Consider the following 15828-nt stretch of genomic DNA (forward strand, 5'->3'; position numbering starts at 1 on the left):
GTCGCGATTCGGAAAAATTTGGGAACCATTGAAATAATGTAATGATTAATTCAATGTCAATTTAAAGTAACTAAATGAAGTTCTGAACAATACTTGGTTATCCGGCAGTTAGTTAATGTATTCAGTTTACACAATCAACGAATTACTTCGCGGTTGGAATCGTTATACATTATTTTTGGTCCACTGGGCCGGATCATTAAATTATACGGATAAGAACAGATAATTAAATAATTATATGAAACATCAGCTATATGTGAAATTGTAATGTTGTTATATATAAATATACTGCAGCTTGACCTTTGCAGATGATATAGCAATAATTACAAAAAATGTTGAACAGGCTAGAGAATCGATAGAGTTACTAGACGAAATAGCCATAAGGACAGGACTACAGATATATTACGAGAAGACGGAATACATGGAATACCGACATCACAAGGAGAAAAAAATAAAAACAAAAGGAGTTTGTTTTTAGCCGTACGCGTTTGTAGCTGGTCTTCTCAGGGATAATATACTTCTAGCCTCTTTATTTGGCGGAACGGATCCTAGTTTAAGCGTGAGAGCGAAGACCGGGACTTTTGTTCCGATGAATTCCAAACCTGGTCTCTTCTCACGGTACAACAGGTGTTCATTGTTTGAAAGCGGACAGTCCAACAAAAGTCATTGTTCAACGAACCTTTTAATTTTAATAAAAGGGATTTTTATTGTGTCTTCTGGATTCTTCCAATTATTATGTTTTTTTCTACTTTCATAATAATTGGTTGGAATCCGTTACCCAGGCGCCCTATACCGGTCTTGCTGCGGCAAATTTGAACTTTGGCCTCGCCAAAAATGAATAACCACGGTTTCAATTACCGAAGATCAGGTGACGTCACAACTAACCCAAACTGACCCAGGAAGTCACCTGTATGTTTTCAGCTATGACGCCACACTGGCACCGCAATTAAAGCGAAAGAACTAAATGAACCGTTTTATGGTAGGTGGTTAATTGCAAGGAATATACGATATCATTCAACAGCTGGAATTCCAGCCGATGCGATCACTTAAACGTACAGCCCTTATAAACAATACGAATTGATACTAATCGATAAATACCGTACTGCATGTATGTTTAATTTAGGGCTAATAGTAGTGATTTCAAATGCCAACAAATTTAAACTAGTACCGATTGTAATAAATGAAGAATAATTTGATTGTACAATTTCATTTATTCTTTTTGATTTGTATAGTAAAATTTTTAATTCTTCAAAAATTTGTTCAAGATTACCATATTCTAAATCATGAAATGTCTGTGATTTTTTTTTTTTGCATGGAAGATTGATATTTTGATTTTAAGACTTACAGATCGTTGAAAGTCTTGCGAATTTATTTTACTGAGCCACAAGCGCAAGAAGCTATTTCACAAGTGATAAAAAAGGGTTTACCTTGGTGAAATTACATCTTCTCTTGTAATTACCAGGTACATAGTTCAGAGTGAACTGTTCTTGATGGCAATTCTCTGAAGATTCTTCACCTCATTTCAAATACTTACACTCTCAAAACTCTTCCTCGGTTTTGCATCAGACGTCACGGCTGGTTTTAAACCCTCTTCCTTGATAAACTGTTCAATTTGTATAATGATTTACTCTTCTGTAGCAAGGCGAGCTGCCGGGGTAAACATCCAGTCTAGAGCTACCAACCCTGGAGATGAAACTGATGTATGTCATGGAAGAGAGTGGATGTTTTAAGAAATCTCTGCACCGACTCCAATCCACTACTCACCAAACCACAAATGGGCATCTTATTACATGCTTGACATCGCGGGGGACATGTAGAGAATTAAAGGACCTCTCTTACACCTGCAGTCACGTTACACTGGCTGCTATATCGCCAACTTTGCGATGGGTGGTGTAAGTCCATTCCCAAAACGGTTTTTCACTGTTTATGATCTGCAGGAGGACGAAAAGTTCAGTCCGTATAGTGACCTAAAGATGAAAGTCAGGTCAAAAGATTGAACATTTCTATTTGTATTGAACTCAGGGCTGTTCCCACCCTGGATATGGAAGGTAGGTGGTACGTTCAAGATGTGGGGGTTATATACCGCAGAAAAAAAGAAGATATTATTTTGACTATTTATTGGTAATTTAACAAGTAATTTTTTACGAAATCTAACGTGCTTTTGATTCCAGTTTTTAGATTTTTATAATTATTTCCTCAAAGGAAAATGAAAATAGAATTTTGGCATTCTTATGTTTTAATTTTGAAAGTCAATGCCTCATACTTGCACCATTATATGTAAGATTTTAGGAGTAGATTATTTTATTAAAGGGCAATAATCTAGGTGAAATTTTTTGATATCTAAACTTATGTTTGTATACAAATGTTATTTTAACGTTTAGATATATCCTGTATTTATTTTCTTTTTGAGAAATTATACATATATATTTCAATATATAATTTCTCAAACAACAATGATTATCTAACTGACTCGATTTTTATTCAAAATAAATCTTTGAACTGAGTTCATGAACCAATACTGCTAAGTAATTTTTCATAGCGTTACCTATCTGGTGCAAACAAAATTGCCCTCCAACCAATCCGAATCCCCGTCAAGGATTAGTCATTCACCAACCATAATATAGTAATTCATTATTATAATTATAATACAGAATTTCATAAGTTAGAGGAGCTGCTGGAGCATTAATCAGCTGCTTTACTATTTTCCTTACGTTTTTACAAAATTTATGTCTAGTATTCAGAATTATCAATGTTTGAAGTTTTAAAATTGGACCATTCGTTATAGAGGATCATTCACGGGAACCGGATGTTTTTGAAGTTGGTTGTACTCGGGCGTTCGTAGTGGAAGGGGCACGTGGCTGGTGTCTGACGTTTCCTTTGTTCTCATAGCATTTACATTTTAGTCGTTGAGATGGAGCCATGGACGCTAGACCAACGCCTGTACGCGTATGACAGTTTTGTGCGAAATGACGAATCCGTAACTGCTGTTCAGCGAGATTTCCGAGGTCAGTTTAATATCCATCGTAATGCAACTGTCCCTTCTCGTAACACAATATTGCGACGGGTAAACAACTTTCGAACAAGCGGTTCAATATTGAAGAAAAAACCACTGGTTCCCCGACGAACTGCTAGCACTCCGGAGAACATCGAACGAGTAAGGGAAGCCATTGTCAGAAGCCCACGCCGCTCTATTCAGTGGCATTCAGCAGCGCTTCAAATGAGCACAAGTACGGTAAGACTAATTCTGCATACAGACCTTCATTTCCATCCTTACAAGGTAGCCGTCGTGCAGCAGTTAAACGAGCAAGATTTCACGCAGCGATTACAATTTTGTCGACAAATGCTTACCGTTTTTGAAGAAAATGAAAATTTGTTATTGTTAATGAGTGGTGAAGCCCATTTTCATCTGAATGGCTTCGTCAACAAACAGAATTGCCGGTATTGGGCAGAAAGAAACCCACATCAGCGTCACGAGAGACCACTTCATAGCCCAAAGGTGACTGTCTGGTGTGCAAGAGGAAAAGTCGGTGTTATTGGACCATATTTTTTTGAAGAAAATGACGCCGCCGTAACTGTAACAGCTGATCCTTACATTGCAATGTTGAATACGTATTTCATCCCTGAGTTACGAAACCGGGGAATCGATTTTCAAAATTTGTTATTCCAGCAGGATGGAGCTACAGCGCACACAGGGAGGGCAACGATTGCTGTTCTCCGTAACTTTTTTCCGGGACGGATCGTTTCCAGATTCGGCGACATTCCTTGGCCCCCTCGGTCCCCCGACTTGAGTAGTTGTGATTTTTTTCTGTGGGGATTTCTGAAATCGCGTGTGTACGGCAATAAACCGCGTACATTGGACGACAAAGATCGCAATTCGTCATCACGTCACCCAGATTGATGTGGACATGCTGCAAAGAATTGAGGCCAGTTACCGTAAAAGGCTACAACAATGTATTGCCCAAAATGGACATCACTTGCCGGATATAATTTTTCGTTCATGAGTAAGTAACAAATGTTTTGATTTAACAAGTGTTTCAGTACCGATAAAACTTTTATGAAGTAAATATTCAATTTTTTATGATTATTTTTAAAACATCCGGTTCGCGTGAATGACCTGTAGATATATTACTACACCTGCATACGTTTATAAACGCAAAACACATTTCGGTTTTCTACTGCAAATTATCTATTCAGTACAATGAAGGCGCAATAAGTGGCATGAACAATAATATTAAACTAAATTGGAAGTATATTATATATATCGCTTTCTACTATCATAACTACTACAGACTAGAAAGAGTAAATTGTATTATAGTAATATGAGTTCTGAAATTTTTAGTGTAATAAAGTATTTATAATTTATCAAGTAACAAAACTGTTCTAAAAACAGACATAAATAGAAATTATATCTTGCACTTTTTTTGTCCACCAGTGTTTTTGTGCAATTTGAATATTGAATGTTGTTTTGTTTGGAAATACGCTTCTAGTTTTCAAAAAAATTAGCACAGTTGTCGGATAGTTCGTATATATTGGGTTTCTTTCATAATGTTCCGTAGTTTCTATCTCTGAACTATGGTTTTCACTTAATAGATCTTTCATTATTATTGGTATATAATAATACATTATATATATCATGTAATCGTAAATTTTGCCAGTATTAAAACATAAATTGTAAGATAAAATATAGATATGGTTTAAGTTCATATTAACTTTATAAATGTAAGCATATAATGTTAAATTATACTAATGTTTGGTAGTATTTTGCGTGCCGGCCTCCGTGGTACGAGTGGTAGCGTTTCGGCCTTTCATCCGGAGGTCCCGGTTTCGATTCCCAGTCAAGCATAGCATTTTTCACACGCTACAAAAATTGTCATCGTTCACCTCATCCTCTGAAGCAATACTTAAACGGTGGTTCCAGGGCTTAAAAAAAAAGCAAAAAGAAATTATTTGGCCTACCTAATATTACCAAACAGTTCAAAATTTAGAAGGCCTTGTTGAAAACGATTTTCACCACATATTTACGCATGTGTTAGATGCAATAAAATTTAAGTTATTTTACATTCCTTTATTAGTATTATTTACAAATTAATCGACAGAGTAATATTGTTTGTGAAAAAGAAAACTTTTTTAATGATCGGAAATTCTTTTAAATAATACAATAATTAAAAAATATCTTAAGTCTCCGGTCTTTTTACAAAGACTGCAAACTCATTAATAAAAATAGAAGGGTAGGTTAAATATTTAATTTTTAAATATTTGTCTACTTGATTAATACTTAAGACAGCCAAACAATGTTTAGTCAGTTCATTTTTATAACTTTTTTGAGGAAGCCTCAGAAGGTGACATGTTATTTTAGACTGTAGTTTACGTAACCATAAAAAATATTTAATAATGATTTCAAGCTTAACTCTTTCGCCCCTTTTTTTATTAAGACACTAAAAAGTAAGGTTTGATTTACAAACGACATCAATTTGATCATAACAAGAGAACTTGTCACCTCATAAAACACGAGAAATTTACCGTTATAGCAACATAAATACTATCGTACAAGATCCCTACAGTAAATTCCCTTAATTGATAAAGTTTTTATATCTTATAATCAATAGAATATTAGACATTAAATAAACAAGAAAATTAAGCGATTCGACATGTATTACAAGATTATATTTATAATCGAAATTAAATAAATACTAGTGATTGAGGAAGGGAAAAGGGTGATTTAAATGAACTAAGTCACGTAAAAAAATGAATATTTACGCTACAACAAGCTAATCATTGAATTTAATATCGCTGTATAATGAAATTAAAAAACCGTAAAACTAGAAATGAAACGTAACAAATAAGCTAGTAGAGGAAGCAACGAGTAATTTTTCTGAAGAAAAAATTAAGGAATCCATTGGTCTGTAAGAAAACATGCATGACTCTAAAAAAAAACTAAGTTCATATTTATTTCAGATTTTCCACTTTTATTTAATCTATATTTTATACAAAGGATTAAAAAGTAAAGATTAGAAGTAAATATTATAAAGTATATTACTTACAATAAAAGTATTGAAAGTGTTCAAAATTGTTTATAATAAATAAAGATCCGGAAGTCCCGGGACCAAAACCCGGTCAGGCATAGCATTAACACACACGCTACAAGGCATTCATCTCATCCTCTGAAGCGATACCTAACGGTAGTCCCGGAGGTTAAACAAAATAGAAAAAAAAATATTACTATAATAAAACTTGAAACAAATGCGCGTTTCGTTTTTTAACAATTATAGTTAAATGTGAATCCATGGAGGTAAATATAAATGTGAATAAAAAATATATATAATAGGAGAAAAAATTACCAAAATAGAAAGAAATTATAAATAAAAATAATATATGAATGAGTAATTAAATCTATGTCACGAAATAAGAATATTAATACAGTATTTTGAAATTAATAATTTTAGTGACATTACTGTTTTATTTGTTTTTTGTAATTATTTATTTCACTTGTACCCGTATAATGTTTTCTTAACACAAGTAGAGAGAGATATTATTTTATTCTGAGCTAATTGTTATTATTGTTTTACTAATTGACATAATATACTATTCATTACAGGTTTCTTTTTCAAATTGTGTACAGAATAATTTACGCTTTTTATATAATAGATTTCATACACACCAATGCATAAAATAAGAGTAATTACAGTAATTTAGTCATACAATTAGTTTTGTGGTAGGTATATAAATGAAATCGTTTAGAAAACGTTCAACGCAGAACCCCTCTCATCTCTTAGTTGAATCAAATTTTGTGTGAGTTTATTAATTTGTTTTATTATTTATTTATTATTATTGTTTTATTTTATTATTATCGTTATTTTTTTAGAAATATAATACTTATTCGCAAAGAATATGTATCTCTTCACTTAATAAGGAATAATTACAAAAAAGATATTTTAATATTTTCTATTGTACGAGTAAAATATACTATACATGTTGAAAATAATAAATTCAGTTAAAATTACAAATAATTAGTAATAATAATAATAATAATAATAATAATAAATTGTTACTAATAATAACAAAGAAATTCGTTTGCGAAACTAGGCAAACTCATTTTTACAACCTTTAACGCCTGAAAGTCCTCAAGGAATACAATAGTGAGGTCGAAGTACCGGAGGTGCAATAAATTACTAACTTAAAAACTGGTATAGATCTATCGAACAGCAAAATTAAGAAAAGGTTGGTGTAGTATCATGTATGTCATTTGGACGTATTAGCGACCAGCAACTATTTGATTAGATTTCACCTAAATTAGAGTTAACAAATACGAAACAACATAATTATGCAAACATATTCTGCTTTTTAGAGAATAAAATATTAATACTTTTATTTATAATTATTTTTTATTTTTATTTTAAAGTTTCGTTTCAGTTTTATTTTAAACGAATCAATCCAACATACGAGTATATAAACCAAAAATCTTTCTATTAAGGAATTTAATGTACCCACAATCTGCAAAGATCGATTGATTATTCCTCCCTACAATATTTAGTCACAGATATAACAGAACTTTTTAGTTCGTTTTTGTAAAAGATAAGAAAAATACAACTTTTTTCTTATTTGGAAATACATTTAGTACGAAATTATTTTTTTAGATTTACATCTCTGAAACTGATAACGAAATAGACCACTCTACTTTTTTCCATTTATGCTTTTAATTAAGATTTTGAAGTGAAGATTCTTGAATTTTACATTAAATTTTAGTCCAAATTTTATTAAAATTCGATAAAAATTTACATTAATTGGCACCATTGGTAATTGTTAATTTTTTTCTTTTTTTTGAAAACTATAAAATCTTCAACCTAACTAAAACTTTTGTTATGAAAAAGTGTTTGGTTATTATGTTTTCGATTGCCTTTTACAAGCCCAAGTTATTCTATTTTTTGTTATTATATTTGGAAACCTTAGAAAGCCATTTTAACCACAGACACCTTATAACCGAGAAAACTCGGCACACATACAGGCGCAAGCGCGGGCGAATACACATACATATACATATATGTCTTTAGGAGAGTGGTAAATTTTCTGATTTGATTTATTTTTATATAGATTACTACTGTAAAAAAAATGTTTCAGTTCCCTTTTAACAAAAGATAAATATTAAAAATCATGACCGCCAAAAAAATAAACATTGCTTTTTAACATAGGATAATTAAAGACCGGGCGGGCGACAATCAGTTCAGCCGTTGAGCTACAACAGTGCAACAAATATACATACATACATCTTAAATATATTACACTCCTTTTTGGGTAGTCGTCTAAATACAATAATAAAAATGTATGAAGAAATAAATGGTAGCTAACAACACACGGTGTCATAAACAAGAATTACGTACTTAACAATTGACTATATACGTAATTTTTATTTTTATTTAAACCTCCTAATCGACATTCCTCTTTGATAACTATCTGCAGATACATTCCTAATTAGGTAGAATGTTAAAACCAAATTTATAATAATAAAAATTTATTCTGAAATTTATGAAAATAAATCTACATTCAATTGTTTTCCATTTATATATGGCACTAGTCACATTGGCTTTCTCAGGGAATAGTAAAATTCATTACACATCCAGCCCATCGGCGAGCAGAGTAAAAATCGTATGAATATATTCAGGGCTTAATAGTCTCATCATTTTGGAGATCTTGGAATGCTGATATGTGTCATTATTTCTGACTCCTTGAAAAAGATATCCAGAAACAACTTCACCTTATATTATCCTTAGTATAACAGATTGTTTTACATTCCTTAGAATTGGTTTAGCAGTTAGTAGAAGTAAAGTATTGTAAAAGTAATTTTTTTTAAATATTCAAATGAACATTTTTAAAAACTTCAGTTTTTTACACCTAATTCACTAAGATACTGCTCACTTAACACTACTTCTTAAAGCATATATAGAAGGATATATATATATATAGAGAGAGAGAGAGAGAGAGAGAGAGAGAGAGAGAGAGTGAGAGAGAGATAGACAGAGAATATAATTACTGAGAAAGCCTCCAGAATTAAAAATTTAATTTTTTTTCAGGTGGTACATGTCAAGAAAAAATGGTATCCAATAGATTTACAATATTAATCGTATTTTATATGGTGTACAATTGTCAAGGTAATTTTTACTTAACATCTATTTTTTTATTTAGTTGTATGAAGTAAATGTAAGAATAAATATATACATTTTTCAATTCCTTTCTCAAAATTTCACTGAAAGTGATATTTTATTTAATAAAATATTTTTCTAATTTTTATTGAAACCTTGAAGTCCCTTCTTAGAACAAATGAAAATCATTATTCTTTACTTATTTTCAACTACATCTGTAATCTCAACATTTAAAATTTATTACGGAATAATTAGTCTTTGTTTCATAATATAATAATTTCTTTACAAATAAAACAAGTATAGTAAGGTAAATAAAATTCTAACTTTATATTTGTATTTTTTCTTTTTGTCTTCAGTCATTTGACTGGTTTGATGCAGCTCTCCAAGATTCCCTATCTAGTGCTAGTCGTTTCATTTCAATATAATCTCTACATCCTACATCCCTAACAATTTGTTTTACATATTCCAAACGTGGCCTGCCTACACAATTTTTTCCTTCTACCTGTCCTTCCAATATCAAAGCGACTATTCCAGGATGCCTTAGTATGTGGCCTATAAGTCTGTCTCTTCTTTTAATTATGTTTTTCCAAATGCTTCTTTCTTCATCTATTTGCCGCAACACCTCTTCATTTGTCACTTTATCCCCACCCATTTGATTTTTAACATTCTCCTATAGCACCACACTTCAAAAGCTTCTAATCTTTTCTTCTCAGATACTCCGATAGTACAAGTTTCACTTCCATATAAAGCGACACTCCAAACCTATACTTTCAAAAATCTTTTCCTGACATTTAAATTAATTTTTGATGTAAACAAATATATTTCTTACTGAAGGCTCGTTTCGCTTGTGCTATTCGGCATTTTTTCGTACGAGTATTTATTTTAATTTATTATTACATTAATATTTTTCACATTATAAAAATCAAATTCTGACTCCTCGTTTATGGCGTTATCTTTCCTATCGGTTTGAAAACCTACAATAACATAGCGTGTTTTATCTATTTGCGACAAAATTGTCACGTTTTTTATAAAAGAATTCGTTTGAGGAACAGCCGTATTTTTCTGAAGGTCCCACGCTCTGAACGCCATACGCACGCACATCTTTATTTCGATCTCTCATCTTAAGCAGTTCCAATTCGTATTCGAACGGAAACTTTAAATATGGAACAACCCACACGATTTCTGTTAATTGTATCTTAGATTTATGGTCGGGAACCGTAGCGCGTATCGCGGTTACATCCCTATCAAAACATCTCACCACTAATTTGTGTCTATTGTTTATCATTATTTTTTATAATCTTCGGCGAAACCAACCAGGACGCTACTTCTTGCGTGTTGATAAGATATCGTATATCCAGGAATATAAAGGCGACGGCAAAATTACCTACGTCTGAAGTAGTAGATTTTTTCCGAAAACAATCCGACAACTTTCACCTAGAACAGTATATATAACCGGTTGATTTATAGATATTTTCATCTCCTTTTCCTTTATATTCGCTAAGGAATAAGGATTGTGGAATTGATTACATATTTTAGGGATACATATATTAGAGATCTGACCTAGCTACTTTATTGACTAAAATAATTCATCTTATACATTCTGTAATACGGAAATTTAATTTTTCATTTCAATAACGTATTGGTGCTTTTAAGTTTCCCACCAACGATTTCAAATCCTAGAGCTTTTAATTTTCCTACGCTTTCTTTTGTCAATCTGAAAGGTTTTTTTTATGTTGAAACGTTTCAATTTCTTCTTAACTTTCGAATTCGAGCGGCATATCTAAAAAATAAAAATTCAGTTACAATAGTTTACTGAGATTCTTTCAATACCAACATTTTTACTCGTTCGCCGCACAGATTTAATAAATTATCATTTTCGTTGGTCAACGATGTAACTAAATCGTAAATTTCTCTCACATGTACCGGTAGAAATTCAATATAAAATGGATATTCTTCAATTATCTCACCGGGGTCTGCAATTAGTGGAAACTCATATAAAATACGATCTTGATCTTTGTTTCTGAAACAACCCGTAATAATATTAAATTTTACACGTATTATGTTTACAGGAGCGATATTTATTATCTGAAAAATGTGTTATATTCGGTTTGAGAATTGTCGGGCCATAACTCAAGAGACTGCCGATGCTGCAATCTTTATCCGAAAAATCTATCCATACAGTGCTTTTAAATTCGCATTGTAAGGTGTTTGCTCGCAAGGAAATGTTTTTTTTTATTTTTTTTTTTTTTCATTCTCCACTTATTCACTGATATTTTCGATTTCATAACTACCCGTCGGTATTGTTACATAATATTTCTTTGTAAATATATAGTTATTTCTTTTATCTTTTTTTAACATCCTTGACGAATGCGTAACAAAATGTATTATTTTTATTCTCTTCCACGTTCAGAATAATGTTGGCGGTCATCAACCACTTCAAACCCCGATTCGGGGCCTTTTGAAAGGATTATTTTTAGGGAAAAAGGTTTCCTAATAGTTGAACTGTTACTGTTTACGCCATTCTGGCATAAATTTTTCCGTTATTTTCTACGAATTCCAAGCTAGGGTGGGTCCCGTTGTTTTGTTACAAAGAATGTTTAAATCTCACTTGGTTTCGTATTTCTGGGTCTGTAAAGTCCACCTGCTTCCATTATTGTTCTTGTGTTCGACCCTCCCACCGTCACCCTTAGCGACCGCGCCCATTCTTCTATCGAGTTATTTCTGACTACCCTTTTCATACACCCGTTATTTTTTCGTCCCCTTACTAATATATACACACACTCTCCTGTCCACTACCTGGATCTGGTTACCCCCGCTTTCTTTCGCCATCTTTTCGGCAGAGTAAATCCAACATCTCACCACTGCAGTCGCCTAGGGCAATACTCTCCTGCAAACTTTGTGGTAACATTCCTCACTCAAGCAGAATCTCAAACTCATCACTACATATCTGAGATTCTACGCATCATGCTACCACCAAACCACATCACACCTCTGTATTCCTGATACACCGTGCGGACTACGCCCAGGATTACATAGGTATTCATCTTTACCAGTCACGAGTTCATCTCTGGCTAATATTTGTGTGCTACAGGCAAGTTCAGTTTTTCATTACTCATTACGTTAAACCATTATGTTATCATTCAAATTTGTGGAACATTCAGTTCATCATACCTATGCCGTTCAAGTTTCAATTTCACTTTAGTACAGTCACGACAGGTTACTTACAGAAGGCTGTCATTGTTCAGCTGCAACCTATTTCATGTGCTCAATTAAGTTCAGTGTGATTATATTGTAATTAACTCTTTTGTACTGTAATATTATTGTGTCCTTTTCTACATTAAACTAGAATTACATTTTTACATTATTTAATGTTAAGTTTGTGGTTCACAAATCAGGAAAGGCCAGTGCCAATTAAGATTTACTGTAATTGATGTTTCTAAGTTAATGACATTTGTTCATTCCTAATTTTTCAATATTACAACATTTGTCAGCAATGCAATAGTTTTTCAGACATACTATGTTTATTGATGTTATATTTTTCTAAAGTTATAATTAAAATTAAGGTGTTTCATGTTCTCTTTCAGGCTTCGTCAAAAACGTATATTGTCAAAATCTGTATTTAGAAGCGTGTACTCATGTATTTTTTCATTTAACTATCAATGTTCAGACGCTGATTTCAGCTGATGTATTAAGTAGTTTTTAAGGTTATAATAATTAACTTATATTAATTTGTTTTCATTAAAGTCCAATTGGCAAATACTAGCTGTGTGTTTTTTTATTTTTAACTTTACCCAACAGTTACCGTTAATCGTGGCATACTTGATGCATCTACACACTAGAGTGTAGTAGTAGTTTAGGGCTTAAGTGACAGGCGCGGGGTCTTCTTTCTTCCGCGAGTAGGCTTTTAGCTTAGTTCCTGAGGGCAACGTGGTAGCGTTAGGTGTCAACTGTCTTCTTCGGAAGGCAGAACTCAATTACTATCTCTCGTGGCGAATTACTGATGTAGATGTCCCTCGGGGCATCTGTGACATCTCACGTGGCCGCGCTGAACACTGTGGAATGTGATGAGTTTGAGGGCAAGAAGATGTCCTCCGTTAAAGCCATTGCTGGCAAGAAACGGAGAGGGTGGTGTAGCGACCTCACACGCTACGAGGCGGGATCTTCTCCCCTCGGGGGGGAATTGAGATGTTACCGTTAATCGATAATAGACACGACATATCTATTCTATATATCTGAAAAACATGTAATTTATTCGGAAAAAAATTCTAAACATAATCGACCACATATTGCATAGTCTCGACTTGATATCTAATATAATTCTACGTTACATTATATTTACCGAAATAATTCATCAATTCTGGAAGAGGATGTGAATCACATATGCTATCAAGATAATCGACATTTTTATCGATTTTCCGGAAAAAGACCCAATGCGTATCGCGACTGATTGAAGTGTCTAAATTAACCATACCGCTTTTTCTTTCCTAATCTTTTTTGGTAAAGTGTTGAGCATAAAAACGCCTCAAAAATTTGTAATTTTTAACTCTTTTGCGTACTAAATCAACTCGTGATCTTATAAATCGCGTTTCGGTATTGAGTACATTATTTAAGTACTCACCTTTATTTAATTTTAATAACCACCACTTTTCCTAAGTCTTAATCTACCACCAAATTTTGAGTTAGCTTTCATCGCGTTAGTTACAAAGTAGGCAGCTGCTCTTTCAGTAAAACTACTATCTGGTGCGATTATGCGTTCACAAGTTCGTTCAGCAAGCGTTTTATCAGCTTGAGATCTGGTTTAATTATCAGAATACTTTGAATAAGCTATATTGTGCCACTTACAAGCTTCATCTATTTTATTAATGACTTTATCACTCCGTTACAATATTATATCTAACTTCGTACCGGGACCGCAATAATTGTAACCCGGCAAATGAGCGTCAAACGGTAATAAATGTACAGCTTTATTGATTATAGAACCGATAATACCGCGTATTTCTTCTGATTTTTCTTTATCATCGTATCTATATATATAAAAAAATTATTTTCTTTCAAATACATTATTACAAGTCACATGATTATTTAATGTAACTAAAAAACAATTCCTCTGGTTCAAGGAACTGGTTTTAATTTGATTAACAATGTATACTCATTACATTAGCCGATATTCCAGCCGATGAGATACCGTAATATTTTCAACACATTTTTTACAATAAACAGCAATCTTTAATGTAAAAATTTTCAGGGTTAATGATTCTTTAATGTATCTAAATTAGGTGGTGAAAATCTTCATCTCCAAGATGTTTCATATAAACCAAAAAATAATACAAAAAGATTTATCGAAAAAAAAAACAGATTATTTTTCGTTAGTTATACTAAACCGGTTGAACTATAAAATACACTACGTTTTATGAAGTGCTTTTAAATTTAGCTTTTCATTTGAGTGAATGCAGATTTAATCTTATTTTCTAAATGTGTCTTGATGTTAGCGGTCATGTGATCTTCTGTAATGTAAACATTTAATTTAGCATCTATATATTCATCAATTTTTCTTTTAAGCAGCTCGAGCGCATCTGTCATAATCTTTGCAGATTCGTCTTCAAGCCATTTTTCTTCATCCTCTATATACTTTATAGTATTTACTTCATAGTTTATTGTCGCCTTGTCTAAACTTTCCATTGTGATTTTAAAGATATCTTGAGCTTGTTTAAAATTAAACGCGTCCCCGCTGTCAATCGGATCAGATACATTACAAAATCTATGGTTTTGCATATCATAATGTCCATATTTTGTTTGGGAAAAACCAATTCCTAGAGGACCAGGAATACTTTTTCCACTATTTCCTCGTCTTTTACTACCTAATCTTATTCCTGTTCGTGACATTTCATATTAAAAAAATATTACTCTAATATCAATAATCTATTCAAATTCAACATCTTTCAATTCTTTAATTATGGATATTATTTTGTTCGAAACGCTCTTTTTTCCAGCGTCATATTCACCCACAAGCGTGTACAATCTAGCTATCATTTTGTTTGGATCATCCCAATATAAATAGACTGGATTGTAATTGAATTGGCCGTGCAGTAGTCTGCTACCTGAAAAAGAAGTGACTGTAGTTTTATATGGTGAAACAGATCTATCTGTTCGATTTCGAGGAAAAAGCTTGCTGATTACTTCGTTATATTTGAAGGATTTATTCGTTTTTACGATGCCGGCATCTGCCAAGTGCGCACAACTTTGTTTAAACATTTCACCATAAGTTTGCATATTTGTTTTGTGAACTTTCTTGAGATCTAGATTTTTATAAATTAACAACTCTAAAATAAAAAGCCACCTAATGTGTGTTTTTTATTTGGAATTTCAATACACAACAACAAATCAGAAACAAAAATGTATTTTTTAGTTTGTGTTTCAATTCAAAATACTGTTCAGTTAAATCAGCAAAAGCCCTGTCAATAGCCGATATATTGTCAACAAAAAGTTGCATTTTTTCCAACCTGAAATCTTTAAAACTCTCTCTTGGGGAAGCCTTGAAAATATATATATATTTTTTTTTCCATATTCATAGTTTAATTTTATGTTAATTTCGCTGGAAGAGTACTTCTTATATAAACGTTGAATATCGTTTTGCACGTTGTCTAAGAATATAATTAAATCATATTTATTAAATAAATTTGTATAACAGAACACTTAT

General features: G+C 32.3%; 1 protein-coding gene across 3 annotated transcripts in view; it reads left to right on the forward strand.

Annotated features, from left to right (window-relative positions):
* The first annotated feature begins 6698 nt into the window (after positions 1-6698).
* Positions 6699-15828, forward strand: part of LOC142327371 (uncharacterized) — a 43466-nt gene continuing 34336 nt past the window's right edge. The window contains exons 1-2 of one of the 3 annotated variants that reach the window (XM_075370573.1): positions 6699-6786; positions 9063-9140. In XM_075370573.1, the coding sequence (XP_075226688.1) occupies positions 9083-9140 (58 nt within the window). In that variant the 5' untranslated portion in view covers positions 6699-6786; positions 9063-9082. Of the gene's footprint in view, positions 6787-7080; positions 7216-9062; positions 9141-15828 lie in introns of those variants that run through there. The other 2 variants (XM_075370403.1, XM_075370488.1) reach the window with 2 other exon arrangements.

The sequence above is a fragment of the Lycorma delicatula genome, chromosome 1, assembly GCF_047948215.1.
Source record: "Lycorma delicatula isolate Av1 chromosome 1, ASM4794821v1, whole genome shotgun sequence".
Taxonomy (NCBI): Eukaryota; Metazoa; Arthropoda; class Insecta; order Hemiptera; family Fulgoridae; genus Lycorma; species Lycorma delicatula.